Source organism: Protopterus annectens, chromosome 8.part0, assembly GCF_019279795.1.
Source record: "Protopterus annectens isolate FY-2018-M chromosome 8.part0, PAN1.0, whole genome shotgun sequence".
Lineage (NCBI taxonomy): Eukaryota > Metazoa > Chordata > Ceratodontiformes > Protopteridae > Protopterus > Protopterus annectens.
The window spans coordinates 526,124,507-526,152,449 of NC_056741.1; the positions used below are offsets into that span (position 1 = coordinate 526,124,507).

The following is a 27,943-nucleotide window of genomic DNA, read 5'->3' on the forward strand; positions in this document are numbered from 1 at the left end:
GACTGGAAGACAGATGCCTTTTCTTTTTCCTTTGTCAAGGATGTTCCTGTGTGTTTTCCACCCTTTCCACTGATATCTGGGGTACCTCTAAAGATACAGAAGGAACTCTCCCCAGATGATTGTGATGACTCCATTTCTGGCACAGGCAATAGTGGTTCTCCCTTCTTTGTGAAATGCACAGGGGCAATTACTGCAAGCTTCCTCACACACTGGATCTACTCACACAAAATCAGGGGAGTATGATATACCCCCAACCCCAATCAGCTTCAACTGACTGCTTGGATAATCGGGTCTTAATTTCCTTTAGACACCTGTTTACAAAGGACATGCAAGCTCTAATGGAGGCAAGAAAGGCTGCTGCTAGAAAAATCATATGTTAGCAAATGGAAAGGGTTTTCTAATTGTTGCCAACAACAACATAACCAGCACCAATTCAGGGCTAGTTGTTCTCTGGTTTTACAATATTTGTGTGAGTTACTTTCTTATGGCCTTTAGTACTCCAACAAGGTTCATTTATTGGCCATTTCAGCATGGCTCATCTTCTTCCAAGGGTTTTTCATGTCAAAAGGTTTTTGAAAGAGGTTTTACTTAAGAGGTCTCAAAGAAAACCAGTCCCCTTCTCTTCTTGGGATTTTAATTCTGTGTTAGAGAATCTAACACTATATTTGAACCAGTTAACATGGCTGACTTGTGGTTCTTAACATGGAAGACGGTTTTAATGATTAATTTGACCTATGCAAGAAAATTATCTGGGTTGGAAGCTCTTATCAGGAGTCTGCCCTATCTCATTTTACACAGAGACAATTTCCTTGAGAACTAATCCGTCTTCTATGTCTAAAGTGGTATCTGTGTTTACTTTATACCAAACTATTCATTACCCCATTTTCTTTACTGTTTTTAAAAATGAGTGAGAAAGGATACTCCATACCTGGGATGTCCACTAAATCAGGTACTATCTTGATAGAAGTAAATATTTTAGATTTTCAGATTTGTTGTTCTTTTCTTGTGAAAGGAAGAAGGGACAACCTGTGCCAACAGAGACAGTTTCCAAAATGGCTCTCTATGGCTATTACCTTTTGTCATACTCGCAACAAATTTTTTCCAGGCAGGGTCAATGCCTACTCTAGCAGGGCCTTGGCTTCATCTATGGATTTTTGGAAATGGATGGATTCTAGACATATTCTAGAAGCTACAACTTGGTCCTCTGTACATACTTTTACAAAGCACTATAAGCTTGATTCCTTCTCTAGGTCTAGATTTAGCCTTACAAGGGCCATTCTCCTGGATTCTTCTCCTTCCAGCTCCCAAATGTAGTAAGCTAGGGCAATGTACCAATATTGCTCACACTACTGCATCAGTGATCAATATGATGAAAATACCGCAGTTGTATAAGTAAACCTACCATAACAGTAGAAGTTTGAATGATCACTGCTGTAATAGCTACTCCCTTCATCCCCCTTGATTTTTGGTGTTTTGTTTATGACAAGATGTGGTTATTTAATTTCTTTCTTCATAGCATTGCCCTGTCATGGCTCAACATCCCTCTCTCTGTTGGCAGAAATGCTCTGAAGGGCTTGGCACACAAACATGCCTTTCAGTCAGCTCTGCTTGAGCTGCCCGACGGTTTGAGCACATAGAAGTTCCCTTGAAGCTTTGGAAGCTGGCCGGCTATTATATCCTTGCAGGATATAATCTTTATAGATAAGGCTAAGGCTACTGCAGCAGTGATCATTCAAACATCTACTGTTATGGTAAGTTTACTTACACAACTCTACTTTGACTACTACAGAGCTTTCATAGCGGAAGAGAAGTATTTGATATAGCGGAAGAGAAGTATTTGATATTTTATGATTCAGTGGTAGCTCAGCGTTTTGTGACTTTTCGATCTTTCATGATAAAATCTCAAAATATATGGACTACATACAAGTTGTTGAACAAGAAAAAAACTTGGTAGAGCTGATCGAAAATCATCTGATCAAACATATAGGGTTTTTACTGTTTGACATTGGAGTATATTTCTATATTTAATTAGCAGGGGTGTGTGGGGAGCAGATTCACACAAGGTGTGCAGGGGGCTTGCCCCCTGCAAAATCAATATTTTTTTTCAACCAATTGCTGTTCAATGCATTGACACACACACACACATATATATATATATATATATATATCTGCTTTGGTCGACAAATCAACAACATCGATGGCAAGAATGTTGACCACAAGAGGTTGACAATGCAAATTTTTGCCAGAGGGTGTACCGCCCACATCCCATGCTAATTATATATAGTAACTCCAAGACCGCACAATCCCTGTAGAAAGGGATATTCCCCTACCCAGGGATCGTCAGTCTAGAGCATCTGTCAACCAGATGTGGTAGATTAAACATATGTCGACCACCTAGTTTTATATATATATATATATATATATATATATATATATATATATATAATATCTATATGTATATACATATATATATATATATATATATATATATATATATATCTCTACACACACACACACACACACACACACACACACACACACACACGTATGTGTGTATATGTATATAATACAGTGAACATTAGATGCATGCATACATGTACGCAATGTGCACAGGCATAACAGTTCAGCATCTATAATGAAAGCAATTTTGATTATCTCTCCACAGCATATATAATGAAAGCAATTTTTGATGATCTCTCCACTGTATAAAGTTCCTCTATGTGGGACAACCTCCACTTTTGTAAATAAATCCTCATACCTATCTTATCAACTTTGAACAAACAACAGGAATCAGCTAATGCTCTTGACGGCAGTTATATATGTCTTTGCTTGTTATGGCCTTAAAGGGATAGTGCAAAGTATTTTAATTCTCAGTCATAGCCCCTTGCATACAGTTCTAGTAAAAACAGTTTTGTGTCTACAGCTACCTAGCCGGATCTCGTCTTCTTAAACATTCTCCATCCCAAAAGGTACTCTTATCTCTCCTTCTAAATCAGTGCCTACATCGATCTAACTAACCAGAAATGCAATGTATTGTACCTCTTAAGTGCAAAACTGCACGTAAACTGCGATTCAGAAGTTAATTACTGTTACTACTGATTATTGGAGTAGAGCTATAATTACCTGGTTTGCCATCTTCATCAATGTTCGGGTGATCTTCCTCTGATGACTCTGGAAATTCGGAATCTTCAGGCAGTGGTCTATTGTACATTGTGAAGAACAAGGTTATTCCTCAGTAACAAGGGTAGTTTTAAGCATTTAAGACAAGCCAGATATGCAGAAAAAATGTTTCGAATAATAACAAATCTAATATGGCAATGTATTAATGTTAAGTCACAAATCATGGTACAGCTCTGAGTACATCAGCTAGGCTTCCCACAACACAACTCTACAAGCATGCAAAGGCTTTGATTGAATAAGTGGACCTATATAAACAAGCACTAATTTAGTTAGAAACAAGAGACTCATTATTACTGTTATTTATTTTTTACTACTTGCTGTTCTCCTTCTGAGCAGACGTGTACATTTCGTACCAAAAACATTTTAGATAATACTTCAGACATTAAATGTTTGAAATGCAAACGAGGAATGGCACAAGGAAAAGCACAAGCAATTCAAACAAAGCAAATCACAGCACAAACTAAATGCATGCAAGTGCAGAAAACATTTACCAATTATCTGAAGTGGAGAAAGTGACCATAACCTCACTCCATTAAATGTTTGCATACAAATAAGAAAAGTATAAATTATTAAAACAAGTCCAAAATGAAATACACAGTGAAAAAACTTCAGTGACTGCAGCAATTGTACATTTCAAATATTTAATTCCACTTGTAAACTTTGAATGCCAAGAAACAATTTCAGACAAAAAGAATTCCACAGCAACTGTATGGCAAAAATGAAAAGAACATAATCCTGGACTTCAAGTGTTAGCAAAATCACTAAACACAGACTAAAAAGTGTTCTAACTCTTTAAACATCTTGAGACATGTGTCAGGACAGCACAGCAGTTTCTATAATCCTAAACTGGTCTTCAGTTATCAAGTAAATTAAAAATATTGGTTACATTAGCTTTTAGTTTCTTTCCATCTCAACATATTGTAACATACTACCTTACTTTTCTCTTTTGGCCCAGATCATGCCCAAAAAGGGTATTTGGTCCGGTTCACCTACCCATATACCAAACGTGTAAAGAAATAAAATAAATAATGAATAGTTTAAAGGCAGAAACAGAGAGTTAGCCTATGCAGTCTGCCCTTTCAGTACCATCTTACATTCTAACCTCTCCATCCCTTCCTTTCTATTCATTCCTGCTCTACCTGTCCTTTGCTCTCAAGAATGCCCCTAATGGTTTTCCTCTCCACCACCCTTTTCAATATTCCATTCTGTCGGTCAACAATTCTCATTAAGTAACTTTCAAAAATCCAGGAAGCAACAGTGATTTATAACTTGACACCTGTAATCCTTCTTCTAAACCTGTCCTTGTTTAGGATGACCCAACATATTTGACCAACTTTATCTTGCAAATCCAAATCACATCTGCTGTTCCTGCAGATCTCCAGTAAGTGGCGTTCCAACTTCTCTAATCTCTGATCAGGCTTCCCTGAGTGTCCACAGTACTCTAAAACTTTAGCATTGTTTGCTCACTTATGTGAAGAGTAAACCATTTGCATTTGTTCAGTGTTTTTTGAATATAAAATTTGAGGTGCAGGGGCTTTCCCATAAAAAAAAAAATACTTGCTCCTGTTACTATAATATGTATGTAATGGGCTGCTTTGGAGATTTTAGGAGTGAGCACCTGTGATGCGAGACATAATGCTGTGATCTCTCATAGTAGAGGTCTAAAACTCATTATAAAGGTAATGTCAACAAATTACAGCAGAGGAAATACAAACAAGTCCATGATACACTGACAGTAATAGTTGGTATAAGAATGATTGATGGAGAGATTCACTCATGCCTGCAATGTCTTGCCACACGTAGACCAAGTATTATTATCATATTAATAGACAAAGTGTTTTAATCTTCTTCTTTCGGCTGCTCCCGTTAGGGGTCGCCACAGCAGATCAACTCTTTCCATTTCCTCCTGTCCTCTGCATCTTGCTCTGTCACACCAACCACCTGCATGTCCTCTCTCACCACATCCATAAACCATATCTTAGGCCTTCCTCTTTTCCTGTTACCTGGCAGCTTCATCCTTAGCATCTTTTTCCCAAATTACTCTGCATCCCTCCTCAGCACATGTCCAAACCAACGTAATCTTGCCTCTCTGGCTTTGTCTCCAAACCTTCTAACCTCGGCTGACCCTCTAATATACTTATTCCTAATCCTGTCCATCCTCCTCACACCCAGTGCAAATCTTAACATTTTCAACTCTGCCACATCAAGCTCAGACGCCTACCTTTTTGTCAGTGCCACTGTCTCCAACCCATATAACAAAGCTGGTCTTCACTACCCTCTTGTAGACCTTCCCTTTCACGCTTACTGGTACTCATCTGTCACAAATCACTCCTGACACTCTTCTCCACCCACTCCATCCTGCCTGTACTCTCTTCTTCACCTCTCTTCCACACTCACCATTACTCTGAACTGCTGATCCCAAGTACTTAAACTCATCCAACTTCACCACCTCTACTCCCTGAATCTTCACCATTCCTCTACCCTCCCTCTCATTTACACACATATATTCTGTCTTAGTCCTGCTGACCTTCATTCCACTTCTCTCTAGGGCATATCTCCACCTCTCCAGGGTGTCCTCCACCTGTTCCCTACTCTCACTACAGATCACAATGTCATCTGCAAACATCACAATCCACGGGGACTCCTGTCTGATCTAGTCTGTCAACCTGTCCATCACCATTGCAAATAAGAAAGGGCTTAGAGCTGAACCTTGATGTAATCCCACCTCCACCTTAAACGCATCCATCACTCCCACTGCAGACCTCACCGCTGTCACACTACCCTCGTACATATCATGTACCACTCTTACATACTTCTCTGACAATTCCGACTTCCTCATACAATACCACAACTCCTCTCTAGGCACCCTGCCATATGCTTTCTCTAAACCCGCAAAGACACAACGCAACTCCTTCTGACCTTCTCTATACTTCTCCATCAACACTCTCAGAGCAAACATCGCATCTGTAGTGCTCTTTCCTGGCATGAAACCATACTGCTGATCACTAATCATCACCCTCCCTTCTTAACCTAGCTTCCACTACTCTTTCCCATAACTTCATGCTGTGACTGATCAGTTTAATCCCTCTGTAGTTACTACAGCTCTGCACATCACCCTTATTCTTAAAAATCAGTACTAAAACACTTTCTCCATTCCTCAGGCATCCTCTCACTTTCCAAGATTTCATTGAACAATCTAGTTAAAAACTCCACTGCCATTTCACCTAAACACCTCCATGCTTCCACAGGTATGTCATCTGGACCAACAGCCTTTCCATTCTTCATCCTCTTCATAGCTATCCTTACCTTCCTCCTTGCTAATCCATTGTACTTCATGATTCACTATCCCCACATCATCCAACCTTCTCTCCCGCTCATTCTCTTCATTCATCAACCCCTCAAAGTACTCTTTCCATCTGCTCAACACATTCTCCTCGCTTGTGAGTATGTTTCCCTCATTATCCTTTATCACCATTACCTGCTGCACAGAAGAAGTGATTTAATATATTATCAGTTACTTCCATGGATTGTCCTCATCTTCTGGTTCTACAAACTTGCCTTAGTCAACCCTAGACTAACTCTGACCCATATTTAGAGTCTATGAGGAGATTTAAGATACCCCAGGGTATCATCATACTTTCTGCCAATATAAGTCTTCTCTTTTAAGGTCTAACCCACAATACACACACACACACACACACACACACACACACACACACACACACACACACACACACACACACACACACACAACACACACACACACACACACTTGTGCCATCCAAGAAGCGTGTGTGCAATAGGCATGTTGTGCATCATCCATGTCTTTGCATGTGATTATAAGCCAACGCCACCCCCCTGACAGGTAACACTCCTCATATCTCTGAAGCCTTCACCAGGGATCAACTACAGACATGTTCCAAAGCATGCAACATCCCTCCATGATGGGCACACCTATTATTACTTATTACTACCTGTGCTATCAACTGAACTCAAGACATCTGGGCCACAGGCTGTTACAATTTAACCTAACAACGAAGATAAAATTATATTGAATAAAAAAATTAGAACAAGTAAATGACTCAAATCATCCCACTTAATCACATTCTGATAACATGCATATCTAATAACCACTTCTCATATTTTTTTACAATAAAAACAGCAACCCTCTTACCACATTCAATGTACATACAGAAAGATATTAAGTAATATTCATAATTTGTTTGGTATACTGCTGACAAAAATGCCTCCCTGTTCATCACGCTTCTTTTAAAATAAATGCCTTCAGTGTGACCTGGTTCTAAAAAAAACAGCCTTAGTCTTGATAATAAACCTACAGTGAAGCAATGGAACAAAGCAGAATTCTGGGCTTGTAAGTCCAGGCTAATCACTCCCAGGGTAAGTATTCTGTATCTAGAAACTGATGCTGATGGGTGAATGTAAATCAGAAATAAAAATGTGTGTGTGGCATAAAACATCATAAAAGTGAACGGAAAAAAAAAAAATTAGGGAAATACTGATTTGGGCAATGGAAGTCTATTGTACTATAGTTTTGAAGTATACGGAAATATGTGAATGTGAAACTATTACAGACTTCTTCCATTGAAATCTTCCAACACTCTGATGTGTGTGCACTTAAAATCAAAAGTAAGTCACTTACTATAATGATTATTGGACTATTTTTTACAACTCTGAATGAAAAGATCCACTATAATCTTGCCCGTCAATCTTCTAAATGTGACAGCCATCTAGACACTCCTCTCTGATGGTACCAGCAAGCTCACTACAGTTACTACAGTGTGGGATTAGAACATGGAGCTATAACAAACCCAGTTACAGTATCAACAAGAAAAGATTTCCAGGTGTCATGTTAAAATTTATCCTCTAAAAGCAACAAAGTACATATGGGGTGCGCATATCAATTTGAACATTAAGATACGATTTTCATAAGGTGAGGCCAATTTCCAAGGAAAAGTCCTGGCTTGTTTCAGAGTAAGTTCAAGTCTGAAAATACCACACGTTAAAATGTTAATGTTATTGTACTGTTTTATGTGGATTCAGGCTAACTTGAAGGCATATTAGTAATAAAAAAATAATATTTGTAGCCAATTATTGGTTATTTCAAATCTGTGCATGTTCGGAGTGTTGTTGTATGGGGGAGGCCCAAATGACTTTTTCTGACATCTAGGCTCAAAGACCTTTCAGAAGGTCTGAGGGAGGATTACTATGACAAAGGCTGACGTTATATATTAAGATCACCCCTGGGAATACTAGATTGTCTACATTCTGATTATATTTACTTTCATGTTTTTTCAACTGTTGCCCAGTTATTCTAGCAATGGAATTTTGAACTCTGAGCTCCTGTTCAGTGAAGATAATTTCAATTACCCAGCGTATTAGCTATCAGTACATGAGAATACTGTTACTATCTTGTTACTACAAGGATTATACCGATTTTTTTCCTTTTTAAAATAGTTCACAAACATAGTTTACTCAAAGCTTTCTGCGAATGAAATATGTGTGTTTAGTGCTTTTCTATGTGGTTTCCTAGGGTAAAAAAATAAATAAATAAATAAGAAAGGGAAGCTACCTGACCCATGACCCCACAGCAGCAATAATGCTGTATCACCATCTAATTAATTTTTTTATTGTTGTGAAAACTTACTCAAAAGGTGCCACACCCAGTTCATGATCTTGATACTACTTCCTTATAAGACAGTTTCCTTTTTTTTTAAAAACCTTTTGGTGAAAAACAAAGTTAGGCTTAAATGGATTGTTTCTATAAGCAGTTAATAAATATTAGCATATTTACATACCTGCATGAATATAATGAAGATGTTTGTAAGTTGCATGTTATTTGCACATTGTCAGCTGAAATCCATCATGAATACCTGGTGTCTAAACAGGTTCACAGGTCCATAGGTGTCTACTAGGCTAATGACCACGGCAGCCTCTATAAGCTTAGTCAAACATTACAATTGCATCCTACAAGTTTATGTGCCTTAGAGGTTATTTAAAAGGGTATATATAACTTATAGCAAGATTTACTGGCTGCCACTGTCCATTAAAGGCACTGGTGCTAGACCTGGGGAGGCTTTCCAATTTCCCATCTACTGTTCCTGTTTTTTCTTGAAAATGGTTACAGAAGATCTCTGCTTCACATGTATAGGAAACCTGTTCCAGAGAAGGGGAACTCTGAGAGACATACCTGTCCCTCCAGTGTGTTCTATTTATGTTACAAGCAAAGTTTAAATCCCCCATTTGATTAATTCTGATATTTATTTTGCAGAGGTGCAAAAGATTCATCAGAGGAGTATCCAAGGATGCCAGTCATAGATCGCCTCTCAACAGTCCACAGGAAGCAGAGTATAGAGATAGGGCTTTCAAATAATCTGTATAGGACGTGCTGTTTATGCCCTGTATTCCTTTTGTGAGAAACCTCTTTGGACATTCCAGTTGTTGCATTTGCCTTTTCAGGTACATACTGAAAGGGGCATTGTCTCAATGATGGACCTGATGAGGGTTGCATACAGTGGAACGATGACTTCCTTGGACCTAGATACCATGCCCTTGTTTATAAGCTGAGCAACACAGAATGATTTCCTTACTGCCTTAGGCCACATGTTGGTCAAAAAATGGGTTACTATCTATTTATGTACCCAAATCACTGACTTTTGGTTCTTCTATTAGTGGTGTGTTATCAATGAGGGGAAGCCAACTTCTCAAAGGATACTATTATGTATTTCTTGGCATGGAGTTTTAAGGTGCAACTTTGGTTCCTGCCATTTGTCTGCATTAATCCTTCCTGTAGGACACAAGTGTCTTGAAGGGATTCTATGAAAGCTCTAAGTCTGCAATCATCTTCAAACTTGGTTACACAGAGGCCCATGATACTGGCCTTGACGTCAGAGAAGTAGATGCCAAAAAGTAGCAGACCCAGCACAGAGATGTGAGGGTCTCCGATAGTGAATTGCCTCTTTGTGGAGCTGATCTCCCTCATCCTTATTTCCTGAATCTCATCCATAGTGTATCAAATGCCTTAGCGAGGTCAAGGTAGGAAATGTGCACCATTTTGCTCTCATCCATTGCCTTGGTGACCATCTTAAATCCACCAGGTAGACAAAGTATGATCTGACTTTCACAAAAATCAAACTGGACTGGATCCAGTATTTGAAAGTTTTCTATGTCCTTATTAATCATTTTCATGACAACTCTTTCAATGGCTTTGCATATGAGACTAGTCAGACTTGGGGGGTCTGTAGATCCCAGGGTCCGTTGATGACTTGTTCTTGTGCAGAGGGATGAACACTGCAGTCCTCCATTTGCATGGCACAAAGCCCGTTTGGAGGCTATGTTTTAAACACAGACTTCAGTGGCTGCAATAGGTCATGTTTTAGGCTATTTAGGAGGCATAGCTGGATATTACCGGAGCCCATCAATGCAGTGTCTTTGGCAACAGAGGGTGGAACTAGGACCTGCTCCCTAGTGATAGTTGGTGGGGGTGTTCAATGGTATTTCCTGGGGGATACCGGGGGGGGGGGGGTAAAACTGGAGTTGAATTTTTTTGGCGAGCAGATTTGCTACATCTTCCAGCTCCATGTTGGTGGAGCCACTTACAATCAGTTCTGCAAACTGCTGTGTATTGCCTTTGAGGTTTTGGAAGCAGCTAAAGAAAGCCTGTGGTTGTCTTTTGCCTGTGAGGCTATCTTTACCTCACATTTGGCTTTAGTAGACTTAATTAGCCCTCTTAATTGTTTGTTTAGATTGATGAGAATGTTTTTATCATGCTGGGTGTAGTACTACCTAATTTTTGCTACGACTTTTTTCTTTTCTTCTACAACCCGTTTATGTTTGGATTCTACTAAAGTTGTTCTTTCGGCTTTTCCTGGTTAGGGGTCACCACAGCGGAACTCTGGTCCGCTAATGATTGGCAGTAGATTTTTACGGTGCCGAGGTGCCAGCTCGACACCCAACTTTCAGCAAAGGCACGCCCATTCTACGCATGTCTTTCGAATGCCACTCAACTGCGGGGAGGACATGCAGACCACACAGCAGACACTCCAGCCGAGAATTAAACAGGAGAACCTCTTGCTGTGAGGCAACAATGCTACCGCTGCACCACCGCAGCTTGGATTCTACTAGAGTGCTTTGCATTTTGAGTTAGCTCTGGGTCAATTTTTGCTAGGCACAGCCATCTCTATGCATTTATTGACATAACTTTAATGGAGTTCTATGAACAATTCCACACAGGCAGTTGTATTCTCAGGGTTTGGGGGATGGGGCTTGAAATTTTGACAAGTTATCATTTAGCAGGAAGTTTGTTTTAGAATAGTTTCTAAATGGTATATGGTTAGCCAAGTTCACAGAACTGATTTGCCTTATGAAGGAGACAGCTTTGTGGTCTGACCTTACCAGTAAGGGTACTCTACTGGAGGGGGGGTTACAGCATCCCGCCATGTTTATGAGTATCAGGTCAAGTATATTTGCACCCCTAGTGGGCATATGAACCATCCGAGCAAAGGCATTTGTGTTTAAAAAATCCACAAATCAATAAACCTGCAAGCCTGGGATCATGCAAGTATCTCAGTTTTTAGTGGAGTAATTGAAGTTGCTTATGACTATGATATTGGGTTGAATGGTGAGGGCCTCCAGTAAGTGCAAGTACAAGTTATGGATTTCTTGTGTCTTAGAGGATGACCTGTAGTTTGTAAGGATATGATACAAGACTCTGGGGAAATCTGGGCATAGAGAAGTTCAAGTGTGTCATCCTGTTTTACTAGACTTAGGGTGAGTTTAGCCATTATTCAAAAGCCTAGAAAGGACAGGTGCAGATAATCCTTGGCAAAGCAACACAGTCTGTTAACTATATCCTTCCATGATGACAAATATTATACCAACTTGGAATGACAGCATAAACTAAGGCAATTATTGAAGTCAGTCATATTTTGTTCATATTGTGGCATAATCCTTTGTGAAGGTAGAATGCTGCTCAATGCTAGGCACATACCAGACTCAGACACAGTCTGAGAGCTCCATAATGTTTCTCTTCATATAGTCCAGGGAAGCCAGTCTCGGGTCATATACTCCCACATGGACTATGACTGTGTCATACTGGTGTTTGTGGCCTAATGATGCAAGAGCATGGATGATTTGACAGATCCTGGCCTTTTATAGGCAACTGACCATGAATTTCTCCTTATTTAGCCTGGTGAGTGGGCATCTGTATGTATCATAATGAAGTCTACTATGATTAAAATATTGGGTAGAGTGCGGGCTTTGTAGATGAGGTCCCAAAGGTCCCAAAGGGTGTGGCTGCATGTTTTGTGTTGGGTGTTATTTTGGTGTAGTGCTTTTGGGGTTGCAGAGGATTCTTTTGTAGGTCGACGTCTAGGAGTTCTTTGGGGTTTAGTAAGGTTGCTTTGAAGTACCTCAACATGCATTTGTCTATGTATTGGGTCAGTACTACATGGGGTGGGTATAATGTTGATGTTACTGATGACCTAATTATTATTTTGAGTGCTTTTTAAATGTTGTAGTCTGAAAGATATGGATCATTTGCAAATATTACAAATAAAAATAATATTTTTGGAAATATATCAAAAGCAGATTTTACAGACATGCTATCATGATGTGAGGTATTGCCAGCTATGCCAGGAGAAGTAGAGCAGTGGATATGTAACATATGCCACCATATCTAGCTGACATTTTGTAAAGAAATATATGTCATTAGTATATCAAACTTACTTGTACAGGTGCTTATGTTGAAAATATATTTGTAAAGCTCCTTGAGTTAAAAATCTACCAACAGTGGGTTCTGCTCGACAGAAAGAAATGCACCTGTATTGTCAGACTGTATTGTAACTGTTGAATATATTGTAACAGAGGATACTGGTAGAGAAGACGCTATTTTCAGTCCTGCTAACTTTGAAAAATACTCTGAAATCAAATTACCTGGTTTAGGCCATAAAGATTTCTTATAGTTCTAACGGCAGCCAGACGCAAAATCTCTGTGAAAACCAAGAGTAAGAATCATACTGTACTGTCCTTAGGGGTGAACTAATTGCTATCCTGGAGGGGTGGAATTTCTGAAATGTTTTATAGCTTCCAGATGCTATAACACATCTTAGCAAAGCTGTGTGTGTAAGGTAACACATATGTGCTAAATTCTGGTTCAGTTTCTAGCAAAGGAGGTAGTGTGTGAACCAAAGTCCGATGACCAAATATATATGTGATGGCATTCTGCAATCCAGCACTGAAATGATGTTTTAATACTACATGAGACAGAAGTCTCAGAGCAGTCTGTTTTTGAAACCTGACCAAGAAGAAAGACCACTCACCCACTTCATCTTGCCTTGCTTTATTAAGTAGGAAACACTTATTCTGTAGATCAGTCAGGAAAATATAGTGAGATTAGTTAAGTACTGTTTTTCAGTAAATGTGTGAATCTAGCCATTGGTGTTATTTTTAATATTTCCTGTGACTAAAACTCTGGTGCTTATTGTAAATAGATATTTAATATTTTCATGTTATTTTGTTATTTATTATTAAATATATTTAAATGCTTCATTGTGTCTGGTCTTTTTAGGAAATAATTAATCTTTGAGAGTACTTATATGTATTCGTTGACACTGTGGCTGCTCCTGAAATCCATTCTGCATTGGTCAAACACTATTTGTATTAGTATTAATTTTACTCAGTATAACTGGGTATCCTTGTAAGATGCCTTAGAGTAGCTGGCTTTGGAGTATTCTGGTGGCAGGCCCTACCTTACAGTCTGGGTAGAGGGGGGCATAGCTAGTAAATCTGTGCCAGCCTTTCCCAGGTGTGTGTGTGTGTGTGTGTGTGTGTGTGTGTGTGTGTGTGTGTGTGTGTGTGTGTGTGTGTGTGTGTGTGTATGTGTGTATGTATGTGAGAAAATCAAATCTCAAAAACTGTGATTGTCAGTTACTTGGAGCAGGGACACAGAGCACTGATTTCACAGAGAGGGTGGTGGAGGACTTGGCTTAGAACACTCTGCTTACGACTCCAACTCTACAGCTGTGTTCAGTGTGGGGTCTTATTTGAGGCCTGGTGAGAAAGAGGGAAACCCAGCCCCAGAATGGGTGTGTGTTCCCTGTGTGCTTTTAAGGGAAATTGTGCTTGGTGCAGAGAGCTGCATCTGAAAATACTGTGGGTATCTATTTTTCTTTCAAGTGAATGTCCCTGGTGAGTATTGCGACTCCTTGATCACTGGCCCAGAGGAGGGACATCACACATGCCTTACAAGGAGTCACTTGAATGCTAACAAGTAGGTGTTATACTTTGCTACAGACAGTACGTGTCTGGGAAGCAAGGTCAAACAGGTACAACAGCATGGAAATATACATTTGCTGCATTGCATTAAGTGTCTTTTCTGTATTCGGAATGAGACATAAAATCAGGATTAAGCTGTTCTATAATAAATATCATTCTAAATCATTGTTTCACTTTAAAACTCAGCTTTTCAAAAATGTTTTTTCTGCAGTAATTACAGTTTGTGTGAACTTAACATTTCTTTCAGGAAGAATTTAGAAAAAAAGTCAAAAACACTTCAGGATCCAGCAAACATTTCCTATTTAAATGTTTCATGCATTAATGACTCCCCTAACCAGACCTGCTTATAACACAAAAAGATAAGGATTTACAGGTAGTTACTAGGCATGCAGTCCAGCAGACTGTTAAGGAGCCTAGCCAAATTTCCCAAATGCCCAAAAATCACTGTCTAGTTAAGTAACTTGCTTAAGGTCACACAATAGGAAAATGAATATGGAAAGATTCAAACCCTGTGCATTTGGCACAGGAAGCAGGTCATGAACAAATCAGAGGTTTAGGCCTCTGCTCTGTCAGTATAGCAGAGTTATGTCATGCTCCAATGAGAGTTAAAAATTCCTATGAATGTCTTCACTATAGCTACATAGTAAGGGAGTCGCATCTCATTTATACCTGCTCATGTAGATTCAGAAGTGAAGGTAAGTGAGACATACAACCGGTCATTTGTCAGCCAAAGGTGATGGCAGATACAAGTGAACCAGATGAACTCATCATTATTAAGGTTTGGCAAGACCATTAAGGAACAGGGTGTATACGTCTTACAGCTTGTAGAAATGCATCACCCACTCTTACTCATGGCGTCTGGAAGGATTTATAGTTACTCTCTAGTATAAACGGTTAAGTGGTTTTAACAATGACTCAGTCATACCAGTGCAATCAAGTTTGTCAAACTGCAGCTAAGCTTCAAATGTGTTGAAATTATTTCACATAATCAAAGTGTTTAAAGATGAAATGCTTAAACAGTTTATAATCAATCAGAAACAATGTTAGTGATGCATAAAATATTTTTGTTGTAGCCATTGGAAAAATGAATATGAATCATTCATTCATTGTGTGAATACATACAGAAATCAAATAATAACTGAATGCTTAAACGTCTTACTCCAACTAGCAAAACTTTCACAGGTGATCCTGAAATTATTTCATAATGTGACTCGATAGTAAATTATTTTTCTCACTGATTGATTCAGCTACATATTACAATTTTATTGCTAACTAAAGGAACACCTCACATGTTTTTGCATGCTTTTTTGGTCCCTACCATTAATAAACAAATAATGATTGAGTAATTAAATGTCTTACTTCAACTGAAAAACATTTCACTATTCCTAAAGCTGGAAGCTTGTTTTCCAATACCTTTATTAATTTATCACTTAAGACATTGTTTTCTATTAATGTATGTAAACCTAACCATAGTAATATTTTTTACCTGCATTGTATATTATATAGGTTTTCTTTCTTTATAACTGTCATAACTATATAACTGTCATTCAGTTCAGCATTACAGTGTTCTGTGCTGGCACCTCTCCTGTAGGGAAGACAGTCTCTAATCTGCAGTCCAAACATATTCTTGGTTCATCCCACTCTATTACCTTTCCATCTCTGCTTATTTGTTCCCAATACATTGGTTCTTTTGTCATTTTTGTCCAGCAAATTTTAACCCCCTTGCCTATTTTCTGTACCCAACTTGCAGTCATTTCTATTGGCAAAATCTCCTTTCTCTAGTCCCCCGTTGACTTAGTTCTCAGTATATTTTCTCCTACTTTATGAATACAACATTCTGTATGGTTATTTTTCTCCTTAAGGATATGCATCCAAAATTTCACTCTCTATTTCTTTAACTCCCCCAGCTTCATCATCATCCTTTCCATTTTAATTTATAACATTCTGCTTATGTTATGTACTAGCCTTAACTGCATAGCTCTAAAATATCCCTTCAAATCAGGTAATCCTAAAACACCATGTTCTATTTAGAGGCTCAACCTACCTCACTTAACTCTTTCCCTCTTCCCCTTCCAGATAAATTCCTTCAACTCTTTACTAGCTACTGTCCACAACTTTTCCTCTGATTGATTTTGTATATGGGTCAAGTATAATTTTATCAAAGAGACTAAAAGCACCTTCACCACCAGTACCTCACCATCCACAAACAGCATCTTCCGGTTTCTCAGCCCCCATATTATCCCCTTTCTAGTCTTTTCCTATGTATCCCCAGTTGCCACAACAGAAGCCTTCCCAATCCACACTCCTAAATACTTCATCTTACAATGTCCCCACAAATACAGGCAATACCAAACCATTACTTGGGCAGGTAAATAATCCATAACCACAGCCTGTGCTCTGTCCTCAATTTTATAGCACAAAAAGACCTGAAACTCTCTCACAATGCTCCACAACACTGTGATGGTTCCCCCAGATCCAACAAGCACAAAATAACATCATCAGCAGACAAAGTCAGTGTCCCCTGACCACTACACCAATTACATCCATGAATTTCTAAGTCCCCCATTTACCTTACCAATGGCTGCAAATATAAAGCAAACAAAATGGGAAAGTGGATGCCCATGTATGGCAGGGGTGTCCTCTTTCCCCTTTGTCCAAATACATCTCAGCAAAGAGGAACCCTCCCACCTCAGCTTCTGACACTAATCCCTCACACATCCTCTCAATCAACATCACCATTGTATCAGAGAATGCAAATGCTTCCACCATCCCACTCGCAAAATACCAGCCCACTATGCCAAATGCTCTCTCCATATCAAGACCCAGTAACAGTGACACCCTCCTATATTTTGCTTTGCTTGGAATCATCATTGTTCACTAATGCTACCAGTTGTTTGTCCCCCTCCAAAAAAAAAAAAAAAACACCAATCCATATCCATCAAACCTGGCAACAGCCCTGCCATTCCCTAATATAGCAAAGACACAAACACCAAAGGGTTATGGTTCAAAATTGAAATGGGTCCATATTAACCTGGGTCTGATGGGTCCCAACCCTCCCTGGGTAATACAGTCATCACAGCTGCCTTCCAAGCTGTTGATGCTTTAAAATTAAAAAGAGATTTAATATTCCAATTGACTCAGCAGGAAGACAAAACAAATTACATAAAATATTTTTGTCACAAATTGATTCGGCTACATGTTATAACATTGTTGTTCACTACAGAAAAAACATTTAAGTTCATAGGTGTTTACTAGGCTAATGACCACAAGGGCCTTTTTAAGCCTAGTCATACATCCCGAATCTCTGACAAGTTTTGATACCCTTGATAAGTGTAAGTAGGGGCTTGAGAGATGAAGCATTTGCAAACAGGGGCCTGGGAGATGAACCATTTACATGTTGCCTGTGTCCATTACAGACATTGCTGCCAAACCAGGGATTAATTTTCTGTTTCCCCATTCAACTGTCCAGGTTGCACTTGAATTGGGTTAGGGAGGAACTCTGCTTCACATGGATGGGGAGCCTGTTCCAGAGATGGGGTAATCTATAGGATACCTACCAGTCTCTCCAGCAGGTCCTATTTATATCACAGGCAAAGTTCAAGTCTTTAGAATGGTTAATTCTGTTGCTGTTTGTTTTGCAGATAGGTAGGAGGTCCATCAGAGTGGGGTTTGAGAATAGCCTGTATATCAGGCATAGATCTCTCCTCAAAAGTCTGCAGGAGGCAGAATACAGTGATAGAGCCTTGAGACGATCTGCATAGGACATTTTACTTACGTACTTATGCCCTGTATTCTTTTAGTGAGGAACCTCTCTGGACATTCCAATTGTTGGCTATGCCTGGTTAGGTACATGCCAAAGGGGACATTTTATTCAATGACAGCTCTGATGAATGCTAAATACAGTGAAACAATGACTTCCTTGGACTTGAATGCCATACATTTGTTTATAAGTTGTGCAACATACAATGATTTCATCTCTACTGTAGATACACGATGGTCAAAGGCTAGATTACTATCCATGTCCCTAAGTCCCCTGACTACTGGGTCAACTTTAAGGGGTACGTTGTCAATATAATAGTTACCCGGAGTGGATGACTTCCGGAAGGAAAGTATTATGCATTTCTTTAGTTTTAGTCCATGGCTCTGACACCATTTATTTGACTGTGTCAGCCCCTCCTGGAGAGCATTTGTATCAGTGCGGGATTTAATGACAGCTCCTAATTTGCATCTGCAAAATTAGTCAGCCAGAGAACACTGACATTGGCCTTGACATCAGAGAAGTAAATGTCAAAAAGGAATGGTCTATGGACTGATCCCTGAGGGACTCCACTTGTGACTGGCCTCTTTGTAGAGGTGGACTCCCCAGTTCTAAACTTCTTGGGTCCTGTCTGTGAGCCAGCTGGCTATCCACCAGGAAAACATATGGGTTTGTACCTAACCTCTTGAATCTGTCAACAATGCCTGAGTGGGGTATTGTGTCAAATGCCTTGACTAGATCAAGGTAGGCAGTTAGAAACATTTTGCCCTCATTCATTGCTTTGGTGACCTTCTCAAAGAAGTCTACCAGGTTGAGTAGGCATGCTCTGCCCTTGACAAAACTAAACTGGGTTGTGTCCAGTGTCTGGAGGTTAACTCTATCACCATTGATCATGTCCTTGATAATTCTTTCCATGGCTTTATATTCAAGACATTGAGACTTATGGGTCTGTAGTTTCCAGGGTCTATAGATGGCCCGGCCCATCTTTGTGCAGAGGGATGACTTAACTGCTCTCCATTCATGAGGCTATAGTTAAATAGCAATTACAGAGGCCCTGATGGGTCTTGTTTCATGCTATTTAGAAGGCAACCCGAGATATTGAATGGACCCATTGATGCAGTGTTCTTGGCCTTAAAGGCAGCATTAAGGACCTGTTCCCTAGTGATAGCAAGGGGAGTTATATTTGATATTTCCAGAGGGAAGGTTAAGGGGTAGAGAGGGGTAAAGTTGGAGATGACTTCATCGGCCAGTAGGTTTGCTATATCTTCTGGATCAGTACAGACTTCTCCATTTGCAATGAGCTTTGCACACAATTGTGCATTGCCTTTAAGGTTGCGGACATAGCTAAAGAATGCCTTGTGGTTGTTCATGATCTGGGAGCCCAATTTCACCTCAAATTTGACATTGGTAGACTATTTGTCCTCCAAGATGTTTGTTTAAGTTTGATGAGAGAGCCGTTACCCTGCTGGGTGCTGCCCCTCCTAATTTTTACCATGATTTTCTTCCTTCTCTTATGCAGCCTATTGCTTTAAACCACATCTCAGTGACGGCACAGACATCAGCATTCTCTAGGGTGAAGAGAGCTTCTAGCAAGCGTTTTTTTGTTTAGGTTCATAGCACTGAGCATTAATGCCTTTAGATTTGTTTGCATGCTGTTTATGGACCTTACTATATATAAACAAATAATGACTGAATAATTAACTGTCTTACTCCCAACTAGCACAAATTTGACAGGTGTTCATAAAACTGCAAGCTTGTCATTCCAAACTGTGAATAAAAAAATTCTGACCGATTCTGCAGCATAGTACAATTTTATTATTTGTAAAGGAAGAATTTATTTTTCTGTTCAAAAAAAATTATTAAATTTAAACACATGGGAATATTACAAACATTCTAATGTAAATTTTGAGTAGATAAATATATACAATATTTACACAACCTAATATGAGAAATATTTCACAAGAAATAAATAATAAAACTGTTCATTTACCAATAGACATTCAAAATATATAAACAACATTCAGTCAAAATTATAGAGAATGAGCTGTTTTAAGAGTTTCTATTAAACCTAGAACTTTGATCCAAGGATTATCAGTCCATTTCCTGGGGTGAATTCTTGTTTCCTTGATTTTTGTTTCTATGAAAGCTGATTCTTCCAATAATAAAAGAAAAAAATAATTAAAGAAACTCTTCAAAAGTGGGTGGTGCAGATGATTTCCATTTTCTAATTAAACATTTTCTTGCCACTGCTAAAATAGTCAAGAGGAGATAAAAATGGTTTCCCGTCATAGTATTCATGATATTTACATTCAACAGAATTAGGGGATTGGATAAAGTAAATGTATCTGAAAATAAAGCTTGGCAAAATTTACCTATGTAAACCCAATACTTATGATTGTATTTTGGAAACTTTATTGGGAGTAAAAAAAGCTCTGTGTAAGAACTTCCACGTAAAGATTTTTCTACATTTGGAGATTGGAAGTTAATTTCACAGAGAATAGTAGATTGGATTTGACTTATGGAGACAAATTTAAAATTTGACATTTATCAATAAATTTCCAAAATTTTTGTTTGGGTATAGTTTTCTAGTTTATTAGGATTTTGTAAAGATTAGAGGTTAAGTTTGGCCAATTCTGATTGCTGTATATCAGATTTTGAATATGAAGAATCAACTTAGGTTTAGTTTTAAATAAAGAGTTATTATTATACCAAGAGCTTGAGCGTGAGAAAGAATACTATGTAAAATAATCCAATCAGAGTCTGAGATATTATAAATATTTTTTTATTTCATGAGACTGTAATACTGTTAGATCTTTTATGCAATGTCGCCAACAAATGAAATGTTTTGAATCCCAGTCTTGAAAAACATTTTTGTGAATTCTATAGGTAAAGTATTTTAGAAATCCTGAAGGGAATTAATAGATCCCACCAGAGTTTTACATCTAGGTTTGAGTTTATAAATGTTCTAATATTGCTATAAATATGATTTATTATGTTTAATTTGGTGGGTTTTGCAATATTATATTGTAAATTAATGCCAATTATGTACCATAGATTAACATTTTGTTTATTTACCAAGAGATTTCTAGCTAATTTACTTTCATTTAAAAATGATTGTATGAAGTGATTTCCATGTAGATGAGAAATTAGGATCTAACTAGTTAATAGCTAATTTGAGAATGGAAGCTTTAATATAAGCATCCAGATCTGGAAAGTTTATTTCCCCTTGTTCCCAGGGTCTAATGTGATGATAAAGTGCAATTCTATTTCTTTTTGGATATCATAAGACATTTGATAAAATGTTGTTAAAGTCATTTAATATCATTTTACTTGGAGACATAGGAATGGCTTGGACAATATAATTTACATTTGGGAGTAGAGTCATCTTTATTAATTGTAGTCTATCTTCAAAATTTAAAAACACTGTGTTCCATTTTTCTATTAGTGATTTTATAGTAAATAAAGTATTTGTACAATTTATGGTTACAATTGTATTTATGTTCTCACATAAAGGTTATTCCTAAGTAGTTTATGGATGATACTAATGTGCCAATCATACGATATGAGTTAAAATGTGTATTATGTTTTCTATTTAATATCATATGTCTAGATTTTTTATTACTTATTCTTAAACCTGAATTAAGATAAACTTTAGCAGTTAGTAAATCTAATTCTTTGAGAGATTCTTCTGAAACTCTCAGAGTAAGAAGAATGTCATCTGCAAAATGCATGATTTTAGAGTTGAATTGTCCATGTATTTTAATAACAGTTATTTTTGGGGATTGGCGAATATTTCAATGGCTAAAGCAAATAGAATAGGAGACAAAGGACATCCCTGTTTAGTTCCTTTGGTAATTTTATTGGCTTCCGAAGTAAATGGACCAAGTATTACATAAGCAAGATTGCTACTATATAGACATTTTATCAAATGTATAAATTGTGAGGGAAAATCAAAAAATTTTAGTGATATAAAAAGAAAATTCCACCGTGAAGTGTCAAATGCTTTTTTGATATCAAGGGCAATTAAAAGAGCCTCTTGATTATCTCTATTAGCATCTATAAGAGTGATAATCCTTTGAATGTTGTCATGTGTTTGCCTGTTGTAAATGAAGCCCGTTTGATCTTCATGTATAATATTTATTAAGGATTTCTTGATCCTATTTACTAAAATGGATGTAAAGGTTTTATAATCATTGTTAAGAAGTGAAATAGGTCTATATGAACTACACAGAGACATGTTTTTATTTTCCTTTAGAATAGGAGTAATTAGAGAATATCTCCAAGAGAGGGGAACCAAATGTTGAGAATGAATTATGAATTAAATTTAGAGCATTGTGAAATAAAGTTAAGGCAGGAGTTGGTAACATGTTATATATTTCATATATGATTCCATCTGTTCCAGGAGCTTTATTATTTTTGCTTTGTTTAATTTGATCAACTCTTTTAATGAAATCTGTTATTGTAAGTCTAATTTTATTTTCTCTGGTAATTTATTTGTATTCGATAAGTTTATATCAATATCTATAGAATTTGATTTAAGAAGAATATTTGTTTGAAGATCAGAATAATAATGCTTAAAAGCATCAAGAATATCACTAATATTGCTCTGTTACTGTTATGTTCGTATAATTTTTGTGATGTTGTTTTCAGTGGATTTTTTTTATTCTCATTGATAAACTATGTAATTGCTTAGGAGACATTGAGTGTGAATTAATTTTCAATCTTTGTAAGACTAAATTGGTCTTATGTGTTAATATTTCATTATATTTTTTATTTAGTGGATTTATTTTTTCTTTGTGGATGCATCAATGGAATCATTTATATCAATTAATTGTTTTTGTATATTTTGCATTTCTGATTCCCATTTTACTTTTGTACCATATAAGAATTTTGCCAAATAAAAAAGCCTTTAAAGTACTCCATAAAATTACTGTATTTGTATCTTCTAAGAGGTTAGATTCTAGAAAATAATTTATTTATGATTGTAGCCATGGTTTAAATTGCTTTAAATTTATAATATAGGCAGGAATTTTAGTTGTTTGGTTAAGTTTTTTAAAGTCAGATTCCATTTTAAGAATAAGGGAATTGTGATCCAAAAAAAGGCCATTGTAAAATTGTAAAATTAATTACTTTCGAGTTTAGATCTTGGGATATGTTAAGTTTGTCAATTCTAGTTTGAGTATTGAATCTATAATCTCTATGTGAATATGTTAGAGAGATATTTTCTTTTTAAGTAAAGATGTAAATCAAATTTAAGTTACTCATACAGTTTTTAAGTGCTTTTCCTAATGGTGATAAATAAATAGGTCTATTATTTGTGGTCTCAGAATGATCTATAATGCAATTAAAATCTCCACCCAGAATAAGAATCCCTTTTTGAACTGTACTGATTAGATGTATGTGTTTCCTCACTGTTGCCATTCCTATATCTGGAAACCAGTAAATATTAGCTAGGGTCCAAATTCTATTATTATATTTTATTATTATTGTTAGTAATCCTTCCTTACCTTCATATTTAAATATAATTTGAGGCATAGTGATACTTTTTATCCATAATGTAATGGTACCTCTTGTTTTTTTCTTGTAGGATGAGTGAGATAATATTGTATATTCCTTGGAATTCCACATGAATTTGTCATTAGCCTTAAAAATGAGCATCTTGTAAAATATTACTTGTATCTTGTTGATTTTTAGTATTTTCAAAGATTGTCTCCTTTCCGTAGATTATTTAACCCATTAGCATTGAATCCCCAAATGATGTGGATATTCTACAAAAAGGCCTTACAGAAACAGATGCCTGGTGCCAGAGCCATGGGCTCAAGCTTAATGCAAAGAAATGTATAGTTATCCCCTTTGGAAAAAAAAACATGTACCCATGAATTACCACATAGGTGGCAGGATGCTAAACATCGAAAGTGTGATGACAGACTTAGGGACATAGGTGGACAGTGGTCTCACTTTCGATAACCACATCGCCACAACAGTCAGGAAATCCTATGTAGCACACCTCATCACCAAGGGCTTTTCATCCAGAAAAAAGGAGGTCATTGTCCTACTGTACTCATCCCTCATTAGACCCATTATAGAGTATGATGCCCCATTTGGTATGTACCTCACAAGACATCTGCAACAGCTGGAAAGTCCACAGAAATACCTCACTAATAAATCACAGGCCTAAAGCAGATGCCATAAGCTGACAGTCTAAAAAAAACTCCAGCTATACTCTGTGGCATATCGTCTACTCGGAGACTATCTCCGCTTAACATACTCTGTGGCATATCGTCTACTCGGAGACTATCTCCGCTTAACATACAAGGCCATGTCAAACCCTGAGCTGTTGGACATGCTTCACTTAAAGAAATCCCAATCCCTCAGAGCCGCACACTCCAGGGATCTAAACCTTGTCATCACAATGAACAAAACATGCTGGAGGGATAGGTTCCTTACCCAGAGACTCCCCATACTCTGGAGTAGACTGCCCATACATGTCAAGCAGAGCGCCTCATTGGCCCTCTTCAAAAGGAACCTTGATGATTGGATGGGAGATAGGAAATTCACCCCGGGGATCATGTCAGTCGCCCTGCTAGACAGGGGCCCAGAGAAGTAAATATTGTGGGAAGAAATATCCAGGGAATTCTTATGGCTAGTCTTGCATAGGCCCTAGGGCCGATAGCCTAGTACCAACCTATGAACCTAATGGTTAGATGATATGTCATTTTTAAGTTATATATATATATATATATATATATATATATATATATATATATGTGTGTGTGTGTGTGTGTGTGTTCAGAGAACTTCAATTTATTATGGGACATGAGGGGTTAATTTTCTTGGGATGATGTCTGTAGTTTCATTTAATCAGAAAGTAGAGTGTACAATTTAAATTTCAGATTGATTTTATTCATTTGTCTGATGAAGTTTACATTTGTTAAACGAAAGCGCTCATGTGGTTATTTTATTATTTTTATAAATAAATCATCAAGTTCTTTTATCTTGCAACTTTTTTGTGCCTTCTTGCCTTTTGGTTTGGTGAGGTATTCTAACAGCTTACTTGTTTTTCTTCAGTTGGTCTTTGTTTCTTCAGCTATAAAAAGTTGCGTGAGTGTATAACCGGGTGGTGACTTGGGGCCAAGCCTGAGAAGTATTCGGAACACTGACTACAGAAGGTAGATCAGAACCATTTCTTAACATTCAAGACAATGGAAATGGGAATGATTTTTTTCCTGAATTAGCAGCAAGACAACTATTTCAGAAACTAGACTGCAAAAGAGAAGGTTGCCTTTTTAAGGGATGTGGCTTAGGTTTTGTTAGTGAGCACCTTGCAGTCCTTTCTATAGGATGGCACAGAAATTCCATTTGGATAGATAACTGTGCTGCTTATAAACACATCAGTCTTTGTCCCTGGTTATAAAAGTCTTTCTGAGCTGGAGGCATACCTGTTAACTGTACAGATTTTCACAATATATCTGATTGTTTCATATTTTTAGTCTGTTTTCATAAGATTTATGTTTTTCTGGTGAATCACTGAGGACTGAAGTCACCAAATGACCACACATTTGAGTTTCAGACTTTATATGATTCATAAAATGCATGCTAACACAAATCCTGTTATTCTAGCAACTTTCTATGCTCAGAAGAGCAACATTTAAAATCTATTAAACTAGTCTGCACAAGCTCAGCTGGACATCTGAAATATCTCAACTAGAGCAGATAATGGTGATTCGCCCTGGTCTGCATTGTAATGGCTGGTACTTTACTAGATTTTATCATTATTGTCCCTTCACTGAAATGCAACTTTTTTTTCCTGAAAGGTGGACTTGGGAGTTCTATCTATTCATTGTTCTTTATTTTTTATACCATATTTGTGTTACCCTACTAGTTTTATAACATTAGCTGAACAAAGTTTCAACTAGTTGATTAGCCATCAGTTTTCCTTTAAAAACATTGCCAATCTTGTTGCCATTTGTAAACTTATACAGATTTGCTGTGCGAGGTCTTTTCCATTTTCTTTGTAGCTGTGCAATCATGGAGTACTATTTTAATATCCAAGTAAGCAGGAAGTAGAGTCCCTCACATGGTGCATGCAGCGTGGCTTGCCTTCCCCACAGGAAAAAAAAAAAACAAGATATTTCAACTGACTGAAGCTTGGAATGATTCTTTTTTTGTTGAATTGAAGTTTCAGATGATTTAAACTATTGAGCTATTGATAGGAAGACATAATGATACTCTGCCAACTTAAACAGCTTTTATAGTTTTCTGCAATAAACAGCAAATGGCTACTGGTGCAATGCTATAATGACTGATGAACACCTCTCTTTAAATTTCAGTAAATGAAGCTAAGCACATAGCTTATACTTACAGATATCTTATACTATCCCACAGTGAAGGTACAGAATGCTTTCTCAAAATTTAAGCTACATAATTAGTATGGATTGGTCATGTGACCCCCCCCCCCATTCAGTAAGATGACAAAACAACTAGCATAATGTTTACTTGCCTTTTACGAAGTTTTCATGACCTCAAATGGAAATAATAGTCAAGAGTGAAGCATTGACATCTGTACATACTGCCACTTACCTAGGGAATTCTTCATCCTGCCACTCTTCGCCCAGTTCCATTTCATCAATCTGCAATTGTCCTCCTGACCTGAAAGAATCTTGACTCTCAAATCTGTTTCTGTACCTACAAGACAAGACATGCAGTGAGTTTTTATCTCTTCTTAACCCTGTGCTACATGGCTTCCAAATTATAAAAACGGTCAAATTAAATCAATACTGTTTCCAGCTTTAGGTTTTACAGTATACATGCACTATATGTTCAGTAGGGTATAAACAGCATAAGTTATTTATGGTCTTAGGGTGTAATGACTACCTCATGTAAAACAAAGTGCACCATATTCCTCACGTACTTCGTACCTGCTACAACGAGCACAAAATGTTTTTTCACAGATGAATATCTGTACTTCTATAGCCATTACAGACAGAATAAAACTTTTAAATGTGTTTATGCTTATCTTGCCTGTTATGTTGAATTTATCATATTTATGCATTCTGAGAGTGATAAATTATAGCAAATTTTAACATACTGACATTTCCCCAAATGACAAACCTACAAGTCACCTTTCTTTCCTGTCATTTGTAAGCTTTATGGAGAAAGTAACTATATGGTGATGAATCTTATTTAGCTACTATCTGTCCATTCATTCCATGACCACGTAAATGAGCTGATCTTTTTTGGGTAGAGTTTAACCGTGAAATGACAATACAAAAACAGGCACAATGCATAACACAACACAGATGTTTTATACAGATATGTCATCTGAAAATGCCTATATCTACCATCCTTACAAGATTACTGCAGATAACTTTCCCCAAATGTCCTCATTCCTTCTCTTCTGCCTTTTCTAATTTTTTGCTAAAACTTTTTCTATTGAATTTTGATGTTCAAGGGTATTAAGCTCCTCTGTGCTCAGGAAAATTAATAATTTCAGTTCTTCTCCCTTTTTCTGTTTCATAGATTCACAGATTTTTACTAGGCTAACGACCTGGCGGTTCTTTCTAAGCCTAGGCAAGTTTTCCTGAAAGAATAATGACAGCCTGTATCCAAAGAGGACATTGAAGTCAGGCATTTGTAAGCTACCTCGTTCCATAAAGGACATGGGTGCCAGGACCACTGTAAATTTCCTATTCCCCATCCACTGGTCTAGGTTGA

General features: G+C 37.5%; 1 protein-coding gene across 3 annotated transcripts in view; it reads right to left on the reverse strand.

The window, feature by feature from the left end:
* Positions 1-27,943, reverse strand: part of BNIPL (BCL2 interacting protein like) — a 783,410-nt gene that overhangs the window by 351,251 nt on the left and 404,216 nt on the right. For all 3 annotated transcript variants that reach the window (XM_044080029.1, XM_044080030.1, XM_044080031.1), the window contains exons 2-3: positions 26,810-26,914; positions 3,124-3,200 (exon numbers count right to left, since the gene is read on the reverse strand). In XM_044080029.1, the coding sequence (XP_043935964.1) occupies positions 3,124-3,200; positions 26,810-26,914 (182 nt within the window). The remainder of the gene's footprint in view (positions 1-3,123; positions 3,201-26,809; positions 26,915-27,943) is intronic.